Source organism: Giraffa tippelskirchi, chromosome 12 (assembly GCF_054371585.1).
Source record: "Giraffa tippelskirchi isolate mGirTip1 chromosome 12, T2T-mGirTip1v1.2.pri, whole genome shotgun sequence".
Lineage (NCBI taxonomy): Eukaryota > Metazoa > Chordata > Mammalia > Artiodactyla > Giraffidae > Giraffa > Giraffa tippelskirchi.
In genome coordinates this window covers 68,332,979-68,348,566 of record NC_137286.1, presented here as the reverse complement: position 1 = coordinate 68,348,566, position 15,588 = coordinate 68,332,979, and the positions used below count along the sequence as shown (strand labels likewise).

Genomic DNA, 15,588 nt, shown 5'->3' with positions numbered 1-15,588 from the left:
AGATGGCACTTCCCAAGTCAGGCCCCCGCAGGAATCAGGGTGGGCTGCGTGCCTCGGCCCCTGCCACAGGGACAAGCCACACCAGTGGCCTCCCTGAGCTCCAATGGCCGGATCTGGGGGTTCTGTCTGGGTGCACACCTCCTTGCTGTGGCCAAGTTCCCCCCTTCTCTGAGCACCAGCTTCATCCTCTCGAATGAGGACATCGATTGCTACCTTGGCACGTTACTCTCTTCATCCTGTGAAGACTCATTAGGCTTATCCTACAATTACTAGCTGGCCCGAAGAGATATCTCCTGAATCCAGATTAAGCTGGAGTCTCCCAGGCTCATCTGGCATGTCTTCCCTGAAGTCTGCCAAAACCCACACCCTTGCATTTCCAGGGACTCCCCTTAGCCAGCTGGGCAGAAAACCCAGCATGGTTCAAACAAGCTGACAGACAAGCGGGAGAGGACTCACGGGCAGACGGCCTCCCTCAGGTCTCGGGTGGAGCTCTGGGACCACAGCAGCAGCGGGCCATCCCAGCGCCTTGGGCTCAGCAGCGCCCTCATTCTCAGGCCGGCGGCTCTGCCCTGAGGGGAGCAGGAAGGTCACCAACTGCCGCAGGCGGACCTCAAGCCCCTCCCACTGCTGGAGCCTGACCTCCCCCGGCCCCACCCCTTCCCCTACCCCAGCAGGACGAGAGCTCGTCTTCCCCTGGCTTCCAACGTGAGGCCTGGCCCTGGGCCCCGATTGGGCACTGCCCCAGTCCGGAGCCAATCACAGTGGCCAGGGAGGTGGAACGCACCAATTGGCCAGGGCCAGGTCATGTGACCATACTCCCCAGGAAACTCAAATATTACCAAGATTCCCTAACAAACCAATGAACAAAATTATCCAGTAAAGGCAAACCGTACATTTTAATGAGGCCAATGTCACAGAAAAAAAAAAAAAATCCTTCACAATGAACTGCTCAAGGAAGCTACTAAATAAGCTTTCAGAAAAGTGAAGTCGTTTTTTTTTTTTTTTTTTTTAATAGGGTGACGGAGAGCTATACCTTTCCCATCTATGTGAATTTAGGTTTAAACTAGATTTCCCTCGGCTATTATATAAGACAAAAAACCCCACATCACCCCCTTTCACTCCCCCCACCCCCAAAAAGTGTTTTAGTCTATTGAATTTTTGTGTCCTCAGTTGTGTCTGATTCACGGCAACTCACGAACTCCACACAGCCAGGCTCTTCCGTCCATGGAATTCAGGGCAATTTTTTCTGTCACAGCAAATGCCCACCCTGGGTGATCCAAAGGCAAGGGCTCAGAGGCTCCTGAGAGACTAACTCCTTTCAGCTGAGCACAGAGCTGGCTCCTCACTGGGATGCCTGTGGCCTGGGGCTCCCAGAGGGGAGAGCAGCACTCGCCCCACCGTGTGGTCACTGCTGGAAGTGCAGGCAGCTCCTCACTCCCCCTTGACAGTGTCCCTGAGGGCAGAACAGTGTGAATCTACTCAAGGTGGAAACGCAAACTCCGATGCAACCAAACTTCCCACAAGGTCTCCAAAACCACTCAGGAACAGGGAATTGGAAACTGCAGGGCATGACATGAATGGAGATGGAGACTTGACACCTTACACCGAGTTCACTTCCAGTTATCCCTAGACAAAGTTTCCATGAAAACTTGTCACAAATCTAGAAGAGCAATGAGCAGAAACCGGACATGTGCTTTGAGTCTTCACACACAAAACGAAAAGGCAGCTCACAAAACAACCCAGAGAATACAGTGGACTTTGCAAAATCAAAGATATCTACTGTGGGAAAGACCTCATTACAAAAGCAAAAGACAGGTCATACATCGCGAGACGAATGAGTGGAAACACAAAGCTTCTCAAGGATGTGTCTCCAAACAGACAAAGAACACCAACACGACAAGCCTGTGAAAACTAGGGAAAGGTCTGAAGGGACAGCAGACTGAGGAAGACACACACAGAGTATCCCGGATGATGTCCAGCACTGAGGGCCTGGAGAAACAACAGTCTAGTTGCACTCCCTCAGGCCTGTGTGACCCTGGATGAGGCCTCTGTTTCCCGGTGGCTCTGAGAGATGGACAGGGAGGAAGGGGAAGAGAAATCACTTGCATTTCTAATACTCACAGCAAAGTCTTCCAATGAGAAGGGAATTATCACCCCCACTGACAATGCCATTCACTGAAGTGATACCCACGAGTCCATCTAACCCAGAAGGGAAGGAAGGACCTGTCCTGACAAAACGGCGAGAGATGGAAGAAGGAAGATCAAGCCCACACCAACCACTGGAAAGAGAAGCTGTGCTCAGGGCTTGAAAGAATTCCTATTGGGAAAATGATGTCACAGCCCCACAAGGCAATCCACAGCTTCGATGCTATTCCTCCCAAAATGCCAATGCATTTTCGCACCGAACAAAGAATTGCAAAAGGGGTACGGAAACAGAAAAGAGCCTAAATTGTCAATACAATCCGACGAAAAAGCCCCGATACGGACATCCAAGGTTGTGTGAAAGGAAATTAGACGACCAAACTAGGATCCTCAGGAGAGTATCGGAGAAGGCGATGGCGACCCACTCCAGTACTCTTGCCTGGAAAATGCCATGGACGGAGGAGCCTGGTAGGCTGCAGGCCATGGGGTCGCACAGAGTCAGGCACGACTGAAGTGACTTAGCCGCAGCGGCAGCAGCAGGACAGTATGCTATTGGGAATACAACAACACACACAGATCCAGATCGATGGAATAAAGTTGAGGGTCCAGAAACAAACCCCGGCATCCATGGTCAACTCATCTCTGACACAGAAGGGGAGAATATCCAAATGGGAACAAGAAAGCCTCTTCAATAAATGTCCATGGGAAAACCAGACAGCTACATCTGAAGAACGCTATTGGTTTTGATCTCACACCACCTCAATATCGGGGAAAAACCTCACCCTAAAGACTGATATCATGAGATAGCTAGAAAGAAGCGTAGGTCAAAGGCTCCTTAACATCAGAGTCTCCTTGCCATTTGCTGGGCGGAGGTAGAAATGGGTCTCTTCAAGTAAGGGAAAGAGGAAAACGAAGTACGCCAACGGGTTTCCATCCAATGGAACCTCTTCACAACAGAGAAGCTAAGCATTCAGAAATGCAAAAGATAGGAAACGGAACATGAGAGACTCCTTGCAAGTGGTGTATCTGAGAAGGGGTTCATGTGGAAAGAGACGAAGAATGCACAGCACTCAGATTCCAAGAAACACCACCACCACCCTTGACCCTTCCCCCATGACCAACTCCGACCTAAAGCCTTTCTCTCCCTCTAACCTATCCCTAAAACATAACCCTCATCTAATCATATACATGTGCATTCCTAGCATCCATCCATCCACACACGAGAGAGAAAGAGGAAGACACAGACTGAATCGAGAAGGGAAAAGAGAGGGACAGAGCCAGAGAGAGACACGGAACCAGAGAGAGGAAAGGAATCGACGGTCCAGACTTTTCATCAATCTGTCTCGAAGGTAGAAGCAACGACAGCGCCCATCCACCCCAGAAGGGGGAAAAGGACGGAAGGTTTGGAGAGGAAAAGACAAGAACGCAGGGAGCCCTTAGAAGCTCAGCCACCCGCAGAAGCCGAGCTGGGACACTTGAACAGAATCTCAATGGAAACAGAGGACCAGAAAGTTGGCTACTCTTTTCTATAAGAGAGGGAGACCTTCGAGTCTTCCTTTCGGTCCTCCAACTTGGATGCGGGGTCTCAAAACAGTCAGGAGGGGGAGTGCCTTTTCCTGGGTACCACGGCGCATCCAGGCCTCGTTCTGCCCCATTCTGTGCTGTGTCAGCCCTGGATGGAGTCTTTCTTTCTGAAGTCTCAGCGCACAAGCTCCACGTGATATCGGCCCCAGGTGGAAAGGCATGGAGCTGCTCGTAGGCCGACAGAACTAGGAAGCAGATGGGAGAATGACCCCCACTCTGCAGATGGAGAGACTGGGGAAACCCTGAGGGGCATACGCTTGTCCAGGGCCACACCACTTATGAGAAGAAGGAGCCTGGTCTGAGAGCAGCGGGGTCCTCGGAGCTCAGGCCCTGGCTGCACCCAGGCCTCCCCAGGGCTGTGGGCTGGGCAGTGTGGCTGTCACTGTGCCTGCACATGGCCTAAGGGGGGTGGTCGAGCAGTCAGAAACCCAGAGATTCCCTTGGGAAGTTTTGGGGAAGGGACCTCAGCACGAACCCCAGGAAATGATGTCACCTGCCGGCAACAGAACCCAACAGAACCCGCAACCCGGGTATCCAGGCCTCCAGAGCGGAGAGGAGCCCCCAGCCAGATCACTTGCTGCCAGGATGTTCTGCTGTTTGCCCCTGCCCAGAGGCCGGGGCCTCGGGAGAGCTCACAGGCAGTGTGCGTGGGCACCCTGTCAACGTTGGCTCAGGGCACCCCCGAGAGGCCTCTGGCCCTTTGCCCGGAGAAACAGAAAGGTAACACGGGGAGCCCCAGGCCGGGCCAGGCCACCTCTCCCATGCCACCCGGAAACACCGGGTCCTTTGCCTGTGTGTGTGGATGCGGGTTTCTCGGGGTGTGTCTCCCTCAAGGAAGCCCAGGCGGATGTGGGGTCAGAAGCCGACGGGCAAGTTGTGTCCACACCCCAGGGGAGAGCAGGCTGGCTGGGATGGGGAGAGTGCGGGCAGCGCCGGCCGCCCAGGCTGGCCTCACACCCTCAGGTGGGTCTCTTTCCTCCCGGGTGGGGATCTGAGCAGACACACGTCTCTGACCCTTCTGGGAAGAGAAGTTCGAGCAGGCAGAAGCAGCGGCTCCACTGGCCAGGCCCAGCTCGGAAAACTCCCAGCACGGCTGGCTGACGGTCACTGTCGTTGCAGAGCTTCCCACGTGATGAGGCCGAGGACGGGGACACCCCGTCCACCTCCCGGAGGGAGGGGTCGGAGCACCACCCCCCCGCCCCTGAGGCCCAGTGCAGGCTCCAGGTGAGCGTGCCCACGGAGGCATCAGCCCCACCGGGGGCGAAGCGGAGGCGGGGAAGGCCTGCTGCCGAGACACCGCCCAGGATACACCCGGCGGCCCAGTCTGAGGCTGCCACGGAGCTCAGCACACCCGGCTCCGACCCGGAGTCCCGAGAACCCCGGCCTCTGAGGCAGCAGGAGGACCTGGAGCCCAGCACGCCAGAGCACAGAGGTGAGGACGCTGGGGCTGGTGCACGGGAGTGTGTGGGGAGGGGGTGCTGAGCTACACAGGGACGAGTCCCCGAAAGATGCTGCTGGGCCTACAGCAAGCGCTGGCCTCACACCCCCACCCCCATCTTGCACACTTCAGTCCCAAAAGACATCCGACCCTGGGTATTCTTTGGGAATCTCTTGGAAGCTTTCTGTCCCGGGATACGCACATGCCAAGGCTGGCCTGTGGGCAAACTTTGCTTCTCCCCCAGCTCTAGCACTGGCCTCCAACTGGAACCAGGCTCCACTTCCCAGACCTGTCCCTACAGAGGTGGTGGCTCCAGGTGCAGGACCCAGGGATCCACCGAGGGCAGATGGAGAACCGAGACTTGCCCTCGCAGAGACACCAGGCCAGCTGGGTTCTGGCCAGCACACCGGGCAGATCGGATCTCCGTGCCTGCAGGACCCCCAGCCCCAGGCACTGATGTCCCACCCCCTCAGCCAGAACCTCCACCTCCACGTGCACCTGTACCTGCTCGGGCTTTGGCAGGAGAACCCGAGGCAGAGGAGGAGTCACCGCCTCGGCAGGGAGAGCCTGCCCTGGCTCCCGCGCAACACCCAGACGCCGACGATGACTCACCCGCCCCTGCAGGAAGAACGAGCCCCCGCTCTGGACAGAGACCCAGAGCCCTTGCCGGAAACACCACGTCCAGGGGAGCGGTCGGCTCTGCCGCCTCCATCCCTGTCGGCTCACCGTGGACGCCGTCAACTCGGTCTGCCCCCAGGGGACATGGAGTTCCTTTCCCCTGAACTGCTTTGCATTTGGTTTGTTTCCACCTTACTGGTGATGTTTTACTTTTTGTATGGTTTCGTGTATTTTTGTTGGTTAAGTTGGGATTAGTAAACTTTTTCATCATTGTTGCAATTTGGGAACACTGTTGTGTGACTCTGGTGATACTGTGTTACCATCACCACTTTGTGGTTTCAGACCCGTTTGATCTTTATGCCCCACCCCCCAACAAAGCCTGGATTCAAGGCAAGCACGCCCTGTTCATCCCTCCCCCCCGATCCTGAACACAATTTCAACTTTTCTTTCTGCATTCCTTCCTATATTCTTGGTGTCCCCAATCAATGACTCTCAGTGAAATGACTGAAGGAGTTTCTTTCGGACTCTCCACCTACTGTAAGACTCCATTGGAGAGTTCTCATTTTTATGTCATTTGAACTAGCCTTTGATAGCTGACAGGACGGTGTACGTCCTTTCAAGATATCATGTGCCAAACGAAGCCCTTTTGGCAAATGCCATCATTATCTCCAGGCAGGCATTGCTGTTTGAAGGGTGACATCTCAGCCAGAAGGCAGAGGCTGAGCTCCTCTTGTTGCACCAGCTCCCAAAAGAAGCCAAGAAAGGGAGCTGGAACAACAAACCACCCCAACGCCCAGGAAAGCGTTCTTCACGACAGAAGGCTAGAAAATGACCCAACAACCTTGTGGCCCAGAACCCCTCTAGAAAAATCACTGTTCCATAAAAAAGAGAAACACGTGGGAAGTTCCAAGGAGAGGCAATGCCCATGGCCAGTGTACTTTAGAGACGGCCTGACCGCTCCGGGGAAGACACGCACCGACGGAACCCCTTGGGAAACAGCAGTGAGAGTCCTCACCGTCGTAAGGGTTTCCTCTGGGGACAACCTGCCCTGGGCACCACATGGGGGAGCAGACCGGCTTCTCTTCCTCTGCCCCCACACCATTCACTCATGAAGGCAGCTCAGGTGTTCTCATGCCCTGCCTGCCTGCCTGCCTGCCTGCCTGGCTCATCCGTGAGCTGTGACCACCTCCAGGGCAGGACTCCACCTTCTCCTCTCTGTGTACCGTGAATCTGCACACAGTGGGCTTTCAGAACCTTAGGAGACTTGAGCCATTCCCACTCGAGCCAGAACCCTCCCCAGGAAGGAAAACGGCTGTGGAGTCATTTTGGCCCCTGCACTGCTTCCGAAAGCCTGGCGGCTCCTACAGCCTCTACGGTGTGAAGAGGGAGGTCCCTTTTGACAGAGCTTTCCGGCTGTCAGATCTAAGCTGTTGTTTCACTGTCAGCTGTGTCTCTTCCGTTGCAGCCAGGTGGGCCACGCTGCTCCAAAGGGGCTCACAAGCTGAGTGGCAAGGGAGGTATTGAGAGGACAGGGATGGCTACAACGTGCTGCAAACTGAGTGAGGGTCCCCACAATCCTCAGCAAAGGTCTGTGGTGTGCAAGTGGGGAGTAGAGGGCCCCCAAGTTCCAAAGGAAGGGAGGTACTCGGGAGCTAAAGCCCTTGGCTGCTGTGGTAGCAGCTGCAGATGGCAGCTCGTCCACAGTGCACTTCGAATGAGGTCATATGAGCGGGACTCTGGAAATGGCTCCGAAATCAAGAGAAAGGGGTCAGGGTATGTGGGAATCCGGCGGGGGTGGGGGGTGGATGAAGGAAGGTGTCCTTCCTCTCTCCAGTGCAATTTGGTTTGGTGAGTCTCAAAGCTACCAGATGGCACTTCCCAAGTCAGGCCCCCGCAGGAATCAGGGTGGGCTGCGTGCCTCGGCCCCTGCCACAGGGACAAGCCACACCAGTGGCCTCCCTGAGCTCCAATGGCCGGATCTGGGGGTTCTGTCTGGGTGCACACCTCCTTGCTGTGGCCAAGTTCCCCCCTTCTCTGAGCACCAGCTTCATCCTCTCGAATGAGGACATCGATTGCTACCTTGGCACGTTACTCTCTTCATCCTGTGAAGACTCATTAGGCTTATCCTACAATTACTAGCTGGCCCGAAGAGATATCTCCTGAATCCAGATTAAGCTGGAGTCTCCCAGGCTCATCTGGCATGTCTTCCCTGAAGTCTGCCAAAACCCACACCCTTGCATTTCCAGGGACTCCCCTTAGCCAGCTGGGCAGAAAACCCAGCATGGTTCAAACAAGCTGACAGACAAGCGGGAGAGGACTCACGGGCAGACGGCCTCCCTCAGGTCTCGGGTGGAGCTCTGGGACCACAGCAGCAGCGGGCCATCCCAGCGCCTTGGGCTCAGCAGCGCCCTCATTCTCAGGCCGGCGGCTCTGCCCTGAGGGGAGCAGGAAGGTCACCAACTGCCGCAGGCGGACCTCAAGCCCCTCCCACTGCTGGAGCCTGACCTCCCCCGGCCCCACCCCTTCCCCTACCCCAGCAGGACGAGAGCTCGTCTTCCCCTGGCTTCCAACGTGAGGCCCGGCCCTGGGCCCCGATTGGGCACTGCCCCAGTCCGGAGCCAATCACAGTGGCCAGGGAGGTGGAACGCACCGATTGGCCAGGGCCAGGTCATGTGACCATACTCCCCAGGAAACTCAAATATTACCAAGATTCCCTAACAAACCAATGAACAAAATTATCCAGTAAAGGCAAACCGTACATTTTAATGAGGCCAATGTCACAGAAAAAAAAAAAATCCTTCACAATGAACTGCTCAAGGAAGCTACTAAATAAGCTTTCAGAAAAGTGAAGTCGTTTTTTTTTTTTTTTTTTTTAATAGGGTGACGGAGAGCTATACCTTTCCCATCTATGTGAATTTAGGTTTAAACTAGATTTCCCTCGGCTATTATATAAGACAAAAACCCCCACATCACCCCCTTTCACTCCCCCCACCCCCAAAAAGTGTTTTAGTCTATTGAATTTTTGTGTCCTCAGTTGTGTCTGATTCACGGCAACTCACGAACTCCACACAGCCAGGCTCTTCCGTCCATGGAATTCAGGGCAATTTTTTCTGTCACAGCAAATGCCCACCCTGGGTGATCCAAAGGCAAGGGCTCAGAGGCTCCTGAGAGACTAACTCCTTTCAGCTGAGCACAGAGCTGGCTCCTCACTGGGATGCCTGTGGCCTGGGGCTCCCAGAGGGGAGAGCAGCACTCGCCCCACCGTGTGGTCACTGCTGGAAGTGCAGGCAGCTCCTCACTCCCCCTTGACAGTGTCCCTGAGGGCAGAACAGTGTGAATCTACTCAAGGTGGAAACGCAAACTCCGATGCAACCAAACTTCCCACAAGGTCTCCAAAACCACTCAGGAACAGGGAATTGGAAACTGCAGGGCATGACATGAATGGAGATGGAGACTTGACACCTTACACCGAGTTCACTTCCAGTTATCCCTAGACAAAGTTTCCATGAAAACTTGTCACAAATCTAGAAGAGCAATGAGCAGAAACCGGACATGTGCTTTGAGTCTTCACACACAAAACGAAAAGGCAGCTCACAAAACAACCCAGAGAATACAGTGGACTTTGCAAAATCAAAGATATCTACTGTGGGAAAGACCTCATTACAAAAGCAAAAGACAGGTCATACATCGCGAGACGAATGAGTGGAAACACAAAGCTTCTCAAGGATGTGTCTCCAAACAGACAAAGAACACCAACACGACAAGCCTGTGAAAACTAGGGAAAGGTCTGAAGGGACAGCAGACTGAGGAAGACACACACAGAGTATCCCGGATGATGTCCAGCACTGAGGGCCTGGAGAAACAACAGTCTAGTTGCACTCCCTCAGGCCTGTGTGACCCTGGATGAGGCCTCTGTTTCCCGGTGGCTCTGAGAGATGGACAGGGAGGAAGGGGAAGAGAAATCACTTGCATTTCTAATACTCACAGCAAAGTCTTCCAATGAGAAGGGAATTATCACCCCCACTGACAATGCCATTCACTGAAGTGATACCCACGAGTCCATCTAACCCAGAAGGGAAGGAAGGACCTGTCCTGACAAAACGGCGAGAGATGGAAGAAGGAAGATCAAGCCCACACCAACCACTGGAAAGAGAAGCTGTGCTCAGGGCTTGAAAGAATTCCTATTGGGAAAATGATGTCACAGCCCCACAAGGCAATCCACAGCTTCGATGCTATTCCTCCCAAAAGGCCAATGCATTTTCGCACCGAACAAAGAATTGCAAAAGGGGTACGGAAACAGAAAAGAGCCTAAATTGTCAATACAATCCGACGAAAAAGCCCCGATACGGACATCCAAGGTTGTGTGAAAGGAAATTAGACGACCAAACTAGGATCCTCAGGAGAGTATCGGAGAAGGCGATGGCGACCCACTCCAGTACTCTTGCCTGGAAAATGCCATGGACGGAGGAGCCTGGTAGGCTGCAGGCCATGGGGTCGCACAGAGTCAGGCACGACTGAAGTGACTTAGCCGCAGCGGCAGCAGCAGGACAGTATGCTATTGGGAATACAACAACACACACAGATCCAGATCGATGGAATAAAGTTGAGGGTCCAGAAACAAACCCCGGCATCCATGGTCAACTCATCTCTGACACAGAAGGGGAGAATATCCAAATGGGAACAAGAAAGCCTCTTCAATAAATGTCCATGGGAAAACCAGACAGCTACATCTGAAGAACGCTATTGGTTTTGATCTCACACCACCTCAATATCGGGGGAAAACCTCACCCTAAAGACTGATATCATGAGATAGCTAGAAAGAAGCGTAGGTCAAAGGCTCCTTAACATCAGAGTCTCCTTGCCATTTGCTGGGCGGAGGTAGAAATGGGTCTCTTCAAGTAAGGGAAAGAGGAAAACGAAGTACGCCAACGGGTTTCCTTCCAATGGAACCTCTTCACAACAGAGAAGCTAAGCATTCAGAAATGCAAAAGATAGGAAACGGAACATGAGAGACTCCTTGCAAGTGGTGTATCTGAGAAGGGGTTCATATGGAAAGAGACGAAGAATGCACAGCACTCAGATTCCAAGAAACACCACCACCACCCTTGACCCTTCCCCCATGACCAACTCCGACCTAAAGCCTTTCTCTCCCTCTAACCTATCCCTAAAACATAACCCTCATCTAATCATATACATGTGCATTCCTAGCATCCATCCATCCACACACGAGAGAGAAAGAGGAAGACACAGACTGAATCGAGAAGGGAAAAGAGAGGGACAGAGCCAGAGAGAGACACGGAACCAGAGAGAGGAAAGGAATCGACGGTCCAGACTTTTCATCAATCTGTCTCGAAGGTAGAAGCAACGACAGCGCCCATCCACCCCAGAAGGGGGAAAAGGACGGAAGGTTTGGAGAGGAAAAGACAAGAACGCAGGGAGCCCTTAGAAGCTCAGCCACCCGCAGAAGCCGAGCTGGGACACTTGAACAGAATCTCAATGGAAACAGAGGACCAGAAAGTTGGCTACTCTTTTCTATAAGAGAGGGAGACCTTCGAGTCTTCCTTTCGGTCCTCCAACTTGGATGCGGGGTCTCAAAACAGTCAGGAGGGGGAGTGCCTTTTCCTGGGTACCACGGCGCATCCAGGCCTCGTTCTGCCCCATTCTGTGCTGTGTCAGCCCTGGATGGAGTCTTTCTTTCTGAAGTCTCAGCGCACAAGCTCCACGTGATATCGGCCCCAGGTGGAAAGGCATGGAGCTGCTCGTAGGCCGACAGAACTAGGAAGCAGATGGGAGAATGACCCCCACTCTGCAGATGGAGAGACTGGGGAAACCCTGAGGGGCATACGCTTGTCCAGGGCCACACCACTTATGAGAAGAAGGAGCCTGGTCTGAGAGCAGCGGGGTCCTCGGAGCTCAGGCCCTGGCTGCACCCAGGCCTCCCCAGGGCTGTGGGCTGGGCAGTGTGGCTGTCACTGTGCCTGCACATGGCCTAAGGGGGGTGGTCGAGCAGTCAGAAACCCAGAGATTCCCTTGGGAAGCTTTGGGGAAGGGACCTCAGCACGAACCCCAGGAAATGATGTCACCTGCCGGCAACAGAACCCAACAGAACCCGCAACCCGGGTATCCAGGCCTCCAGAGCGGAGAGGAGCCCCCAGCCAGATCACTTGCTGCCAGGATGTTCTGCTGTTTGCCCCTGCCCAGAGGCCGGGGCCTCGGGAGAGCTCACAGGCAGTGTGCGTGGGCACCCTGTCAACGTTGGCTCAGGGCACCCCCGAGAGGCCTCTGGCCCTTTGCCCGGAGAAACAGAAAGGTAACACGGGGAGCCCCAGGCCGGGCCAGGCCACCTCTCCCATGCCACCCGGAAACACCGGGTCCTTTGCCTGTGTGTGTGGATGCGGGTTTCTCGGGGTGTGTCTCCCTCAAGGAAGCCCAGGCGGATGTGGGGTCAGAAGCCGACGGGCAAGTTGTGTCCACACCCCAGGGGAGAGCAGGCTGGCTGGGATGGGGAGAGTACGGGCAGCGCCGGCCGCCCAGGCTGGCCTCACACCCTCAGGTGGGTCTCTTTCCTCCCGGGTGGGGATCTGAGCAGACACACGTCTCTGACCCTTCTGGGAAGAGAAGTTCGAGCAGGCAGAAGCAGCGGCTCCACTGGCCAGGCCCAGCTCGGAAAACTCCCAGCACGGCTGGCTGACGGTCACTGTCGTTGCAGAGCTTCCCACGTGATGAGGCCGAGGACGGGGACACCCCGTCCACCTCCCGGAGGGAGGGGTCGGAGCACCACCCCCCCGCCCCTGAGGCCCAGTGCAGGCTCCAGGTGAGCGTGCCCACGGAGGCATCAGCCCCACCGGGGGCGAAGCGGAGGCGGGGAAGGCCTGCTGCCGAGACACCGCCCAGGATACACCCGGCGGCCCAGTCTGAGGCTGCCACGGAGCTCAGCACACCCGGCTCCGACCCGGAGTCCCGAGAACCCCGGCCTCTGAGGCAGCAGGAGGACCTGGAGCCCAGCACGCCAGAGCACAGAGGTGAGGACGCTGGGGCTGGTGCACGGGAGTGTGTGGGGAGGGGGTGCTGAGCTACACAGGGACGAGTCCCCGAAAGATGCTGCTGGGCCTACAGCAAGCGCTGGCCTCACACCCCCACCCCCATCTTGCACACTTCAGTCCCAAAAGACATCCGACCCTGGGTATTCTTTGGGAATCTCTTGGAAGCTTTCTGTCCCGGGATACGCACATGCCAAGGCTGGCCTGTGGGCAAACTTTGCTTCTCCCCCAGCTCTAGCACTGGCCTCCAACTGGAACCAGGCTCCACTTCCCAGACCTGTCCCTACAGAGGTGGTGGCTCCAGGTGCAGGACCCAGGGATCCACCGAGGGCAGATGGAGAACCGAGACTTGCCCTCGCAGAGACACCAGGCCAGCTGGGTTCTGGCCAGCACACCGGGCAGATCGGATCTCCGTGCCTGCAGGACCCCCAGCCCCAGGCACTGATGTCCCACCCCCTCAGCCAGAACCTCCACCTCCACGTGCACCTGTACCTGCTCGGGCTTTGGCAGGAGAACCCGAGGCAGAGGAGGAGTCACCGCCTCGGCAGGGAGAGCCTGCCCTGGCTCCCGCGCAACACCCAGACGCCGACGATGACTCACCCGCCCCTGCAGGAAGAACGAGCCCCCGCTCTGGACAGAGACCCAGAGCCCTTGCCGGAAACACCACGTCCAGGGGAGCGGTCGGCTCTGCCGCCTCCATCCCTGTCGGCTCACCGTGGACGCCGTCAACTCGGTCTGCCCCCAGGGGACATGGAGTTCCTTTCCCCTGAACTGCTTTGCATTTGGTTTGTTTCCACCTTACTGGTGATGTTTTACTTTTTGTATGGTTTCGTGTATTTTTGTTGGTTAAGTTGGGATTAGTAAACTTTTTCATCATTGTTGCAATTTGGGAACACTGTTGTGTGACTCTGGTGATACTGTGTTACCATCACCACTTTGTGGTTTCAGACCCGTTTGATCTTTATGCCCCACCCCCCAACAAAGCCTGGATTCAAGGCAAGCACGCCCTGTTCATCCCTCCCCCCCGATCCTGAACACAATTTCAACTTTTCTTTCTGCATTCCTTCCTATATTCTTGGTGTCCCCAATCAATGACTCTCAGTGAAATGACTGAAGGAGTTTCTTTCGGACTCTCCACCTACTGTAAGACTCCATTGGAGAGTTCTCATTTTTATGTCATTTGAACTAGCCTTTGATAGCTGACAGGACGGTGTACGTCCTTTCAAGATATCATGTGCCAAACGAAGCCCTTTTGGCAAATGCCATCATTATCTCCAGGCAGGCATTGCTGTTTGAAGGGTGACATCTCAGCCAGAAGGCAGAGGCTGAGCTCCTCTTGTTGCACCAGCTCCCAAAAGAAGCCAAGAAAGGGAGCTGGAACAACAAACCACCCCAACGCCCAGGAAAGCGTTCTTCACGACAGAAGGCTAGAAAATGACCCAACAACCTTGTGGCCCAGAACCCCTCTAGAAAAATCACTGTTCCATAAAAAAGAGAAACACGTGGGAAGTTCCAAGGAGAGGCAATGCCCATGGCCAGTGTACTTTAGAGACGGCCTGACCGCTCCGGGGAAGACACGCACCGACGGAACCCCTTGGGAAACAGCAGTGAGAGTCCTCACCGTCGTAAGGGTTTCCTCTGGGGACAACCTGCCCTGGGCACCACATGGGGGAGCAGACCGGCTTCTCTTCCTCTGCCCCCACACCATTCACTCATGAAGGCAGCTCAGGTGTTCTCATGCCCTGCCTGCCTGCCTGCCTGCCTGCCTGGCTCATCCGTGAGCTGTGACCACCTCCAGGGCAGGACTCCACCTTCTCCTCTCTGTGTACCGTGAATCTGCACACAGTGGGCTTTCAGAACCTTAGGAGACTTGAGCCATTCCCACTCGAGCCAGAACCCTCCCCAGGAAGGAAAACGGCTGTGGAGTCATTTTGGCCCCTGCACTGCTTCCGAAAGCCTGGCGGCTCCTACAGCCTCTACGGTGTGAAGAGGGAGGTCCCTTTTGACAGAGCTTTCCGGCTGTCAGATCTAAGCTGTTGTTTCACTGTCAGCTGTGTCTCTTCCGTTGCAGCCAGGTGGGCCACGCTGCTCCAAAGGGGCTCACAAGCTGAGTGGCAAGGGAGGTATTGAGAGGACAGGGATGGCTACAACGTGCTGCAAACTGAGTGAGGGTCCCCACAATCCTCAGCAAAGGTCTGTGGTGTGCAAGTGGGGAGTAGAGGGCCCCCAAGTTCCAAAGGAAGGGAGGTACTCGGGAGCTAAAGCCCTTGGCTGCTGTGGTAGCAGCTGCAGATGGCAGCTCGTCCACAGTGCACTTCGAATGAGGTCATATGAGCGGGACTCTGGAAATGGCTCCGAAATCAAGAGAAAGGGGTCAGGGTATGTGGGAATCCGGCGGGGGTGGGGGGTGGATGAAGGAAGGTGTCCTTCCTCTCTCCAGTGCAATTTGGTTTGGTGAGTCTCAAAGCTACCAGATGGCACTTCCCAAGTCAGGCCCCCGCAGGAATCAGGGTGGGCTGCGTGCCTCGGCCCCTGCCACAGGGACAAGCCACACCAGTGGCCTCCCTGAGCTCCAATGGCCGGATCTGGGGGTTCTGTCTGGGTGCACACCTCCTTGCTGTGGCCAAGTTCCCCCCTTCTCTGAGCACCAGCTTCATCCTCTCGAATGAGGACATCGATTGCTACCTTGGCACGTTACTCTCTTCATCCTGTGAAGACTCATTAGGCTTATCCTACAATTACTAGCTGGCCCGAAGAGATATCTCC

General features: G+C 55.2%; 2 protein-coding genes across 2 annotated transcripts; both read left to right on the top strand.

Moving 5' to 3' along the window:
* Positions 1–996: 996 nt before the first annotated feature.
* LOC145529894 (uncharacterized) lies at positions 997–6,069 on the top strand. The gene is made up of 3 exons (XM_081550655.1): positions 997–4,446; positions 4,846–5,158; positions 5,409–6,069. Exons 1-3 carry the CDS (start codon positions 4,210–4,212, stop codon positions 6,035–6,037), a joined length of 1,179 nt encoding a protein of 392 aa, XP_081406781.1. The 5' UTR covers positions 997–4,209; the 3' UTR covers positions 6,038–6,069.
* Positions 6,070–8,642: 2,573 nt separating this feature from the next.
* LOC145529888 (uncharacterized) lies at positions 8,643–13,805 on the top strand. Its single transcript, XM_081550650.1, has 3 exons — positions 8,643–12,092; positions 12,492–12,804; positions 13,055–13,805. Exons 1-3 carry the CDS (start codon positions 11,856–11,858, stop codon positions 13,681–13,683), a joined length of 1,179 nt encoding a protein of 392 aa, XP_081406776.1. The 5' UTR covers positions 8,643–11,855; the 3' UTR covers positions 13,684–13,805.
* The last annotated feature ends 1,783 nt before the right edge of the window (positions 13,806–15,588 follow it).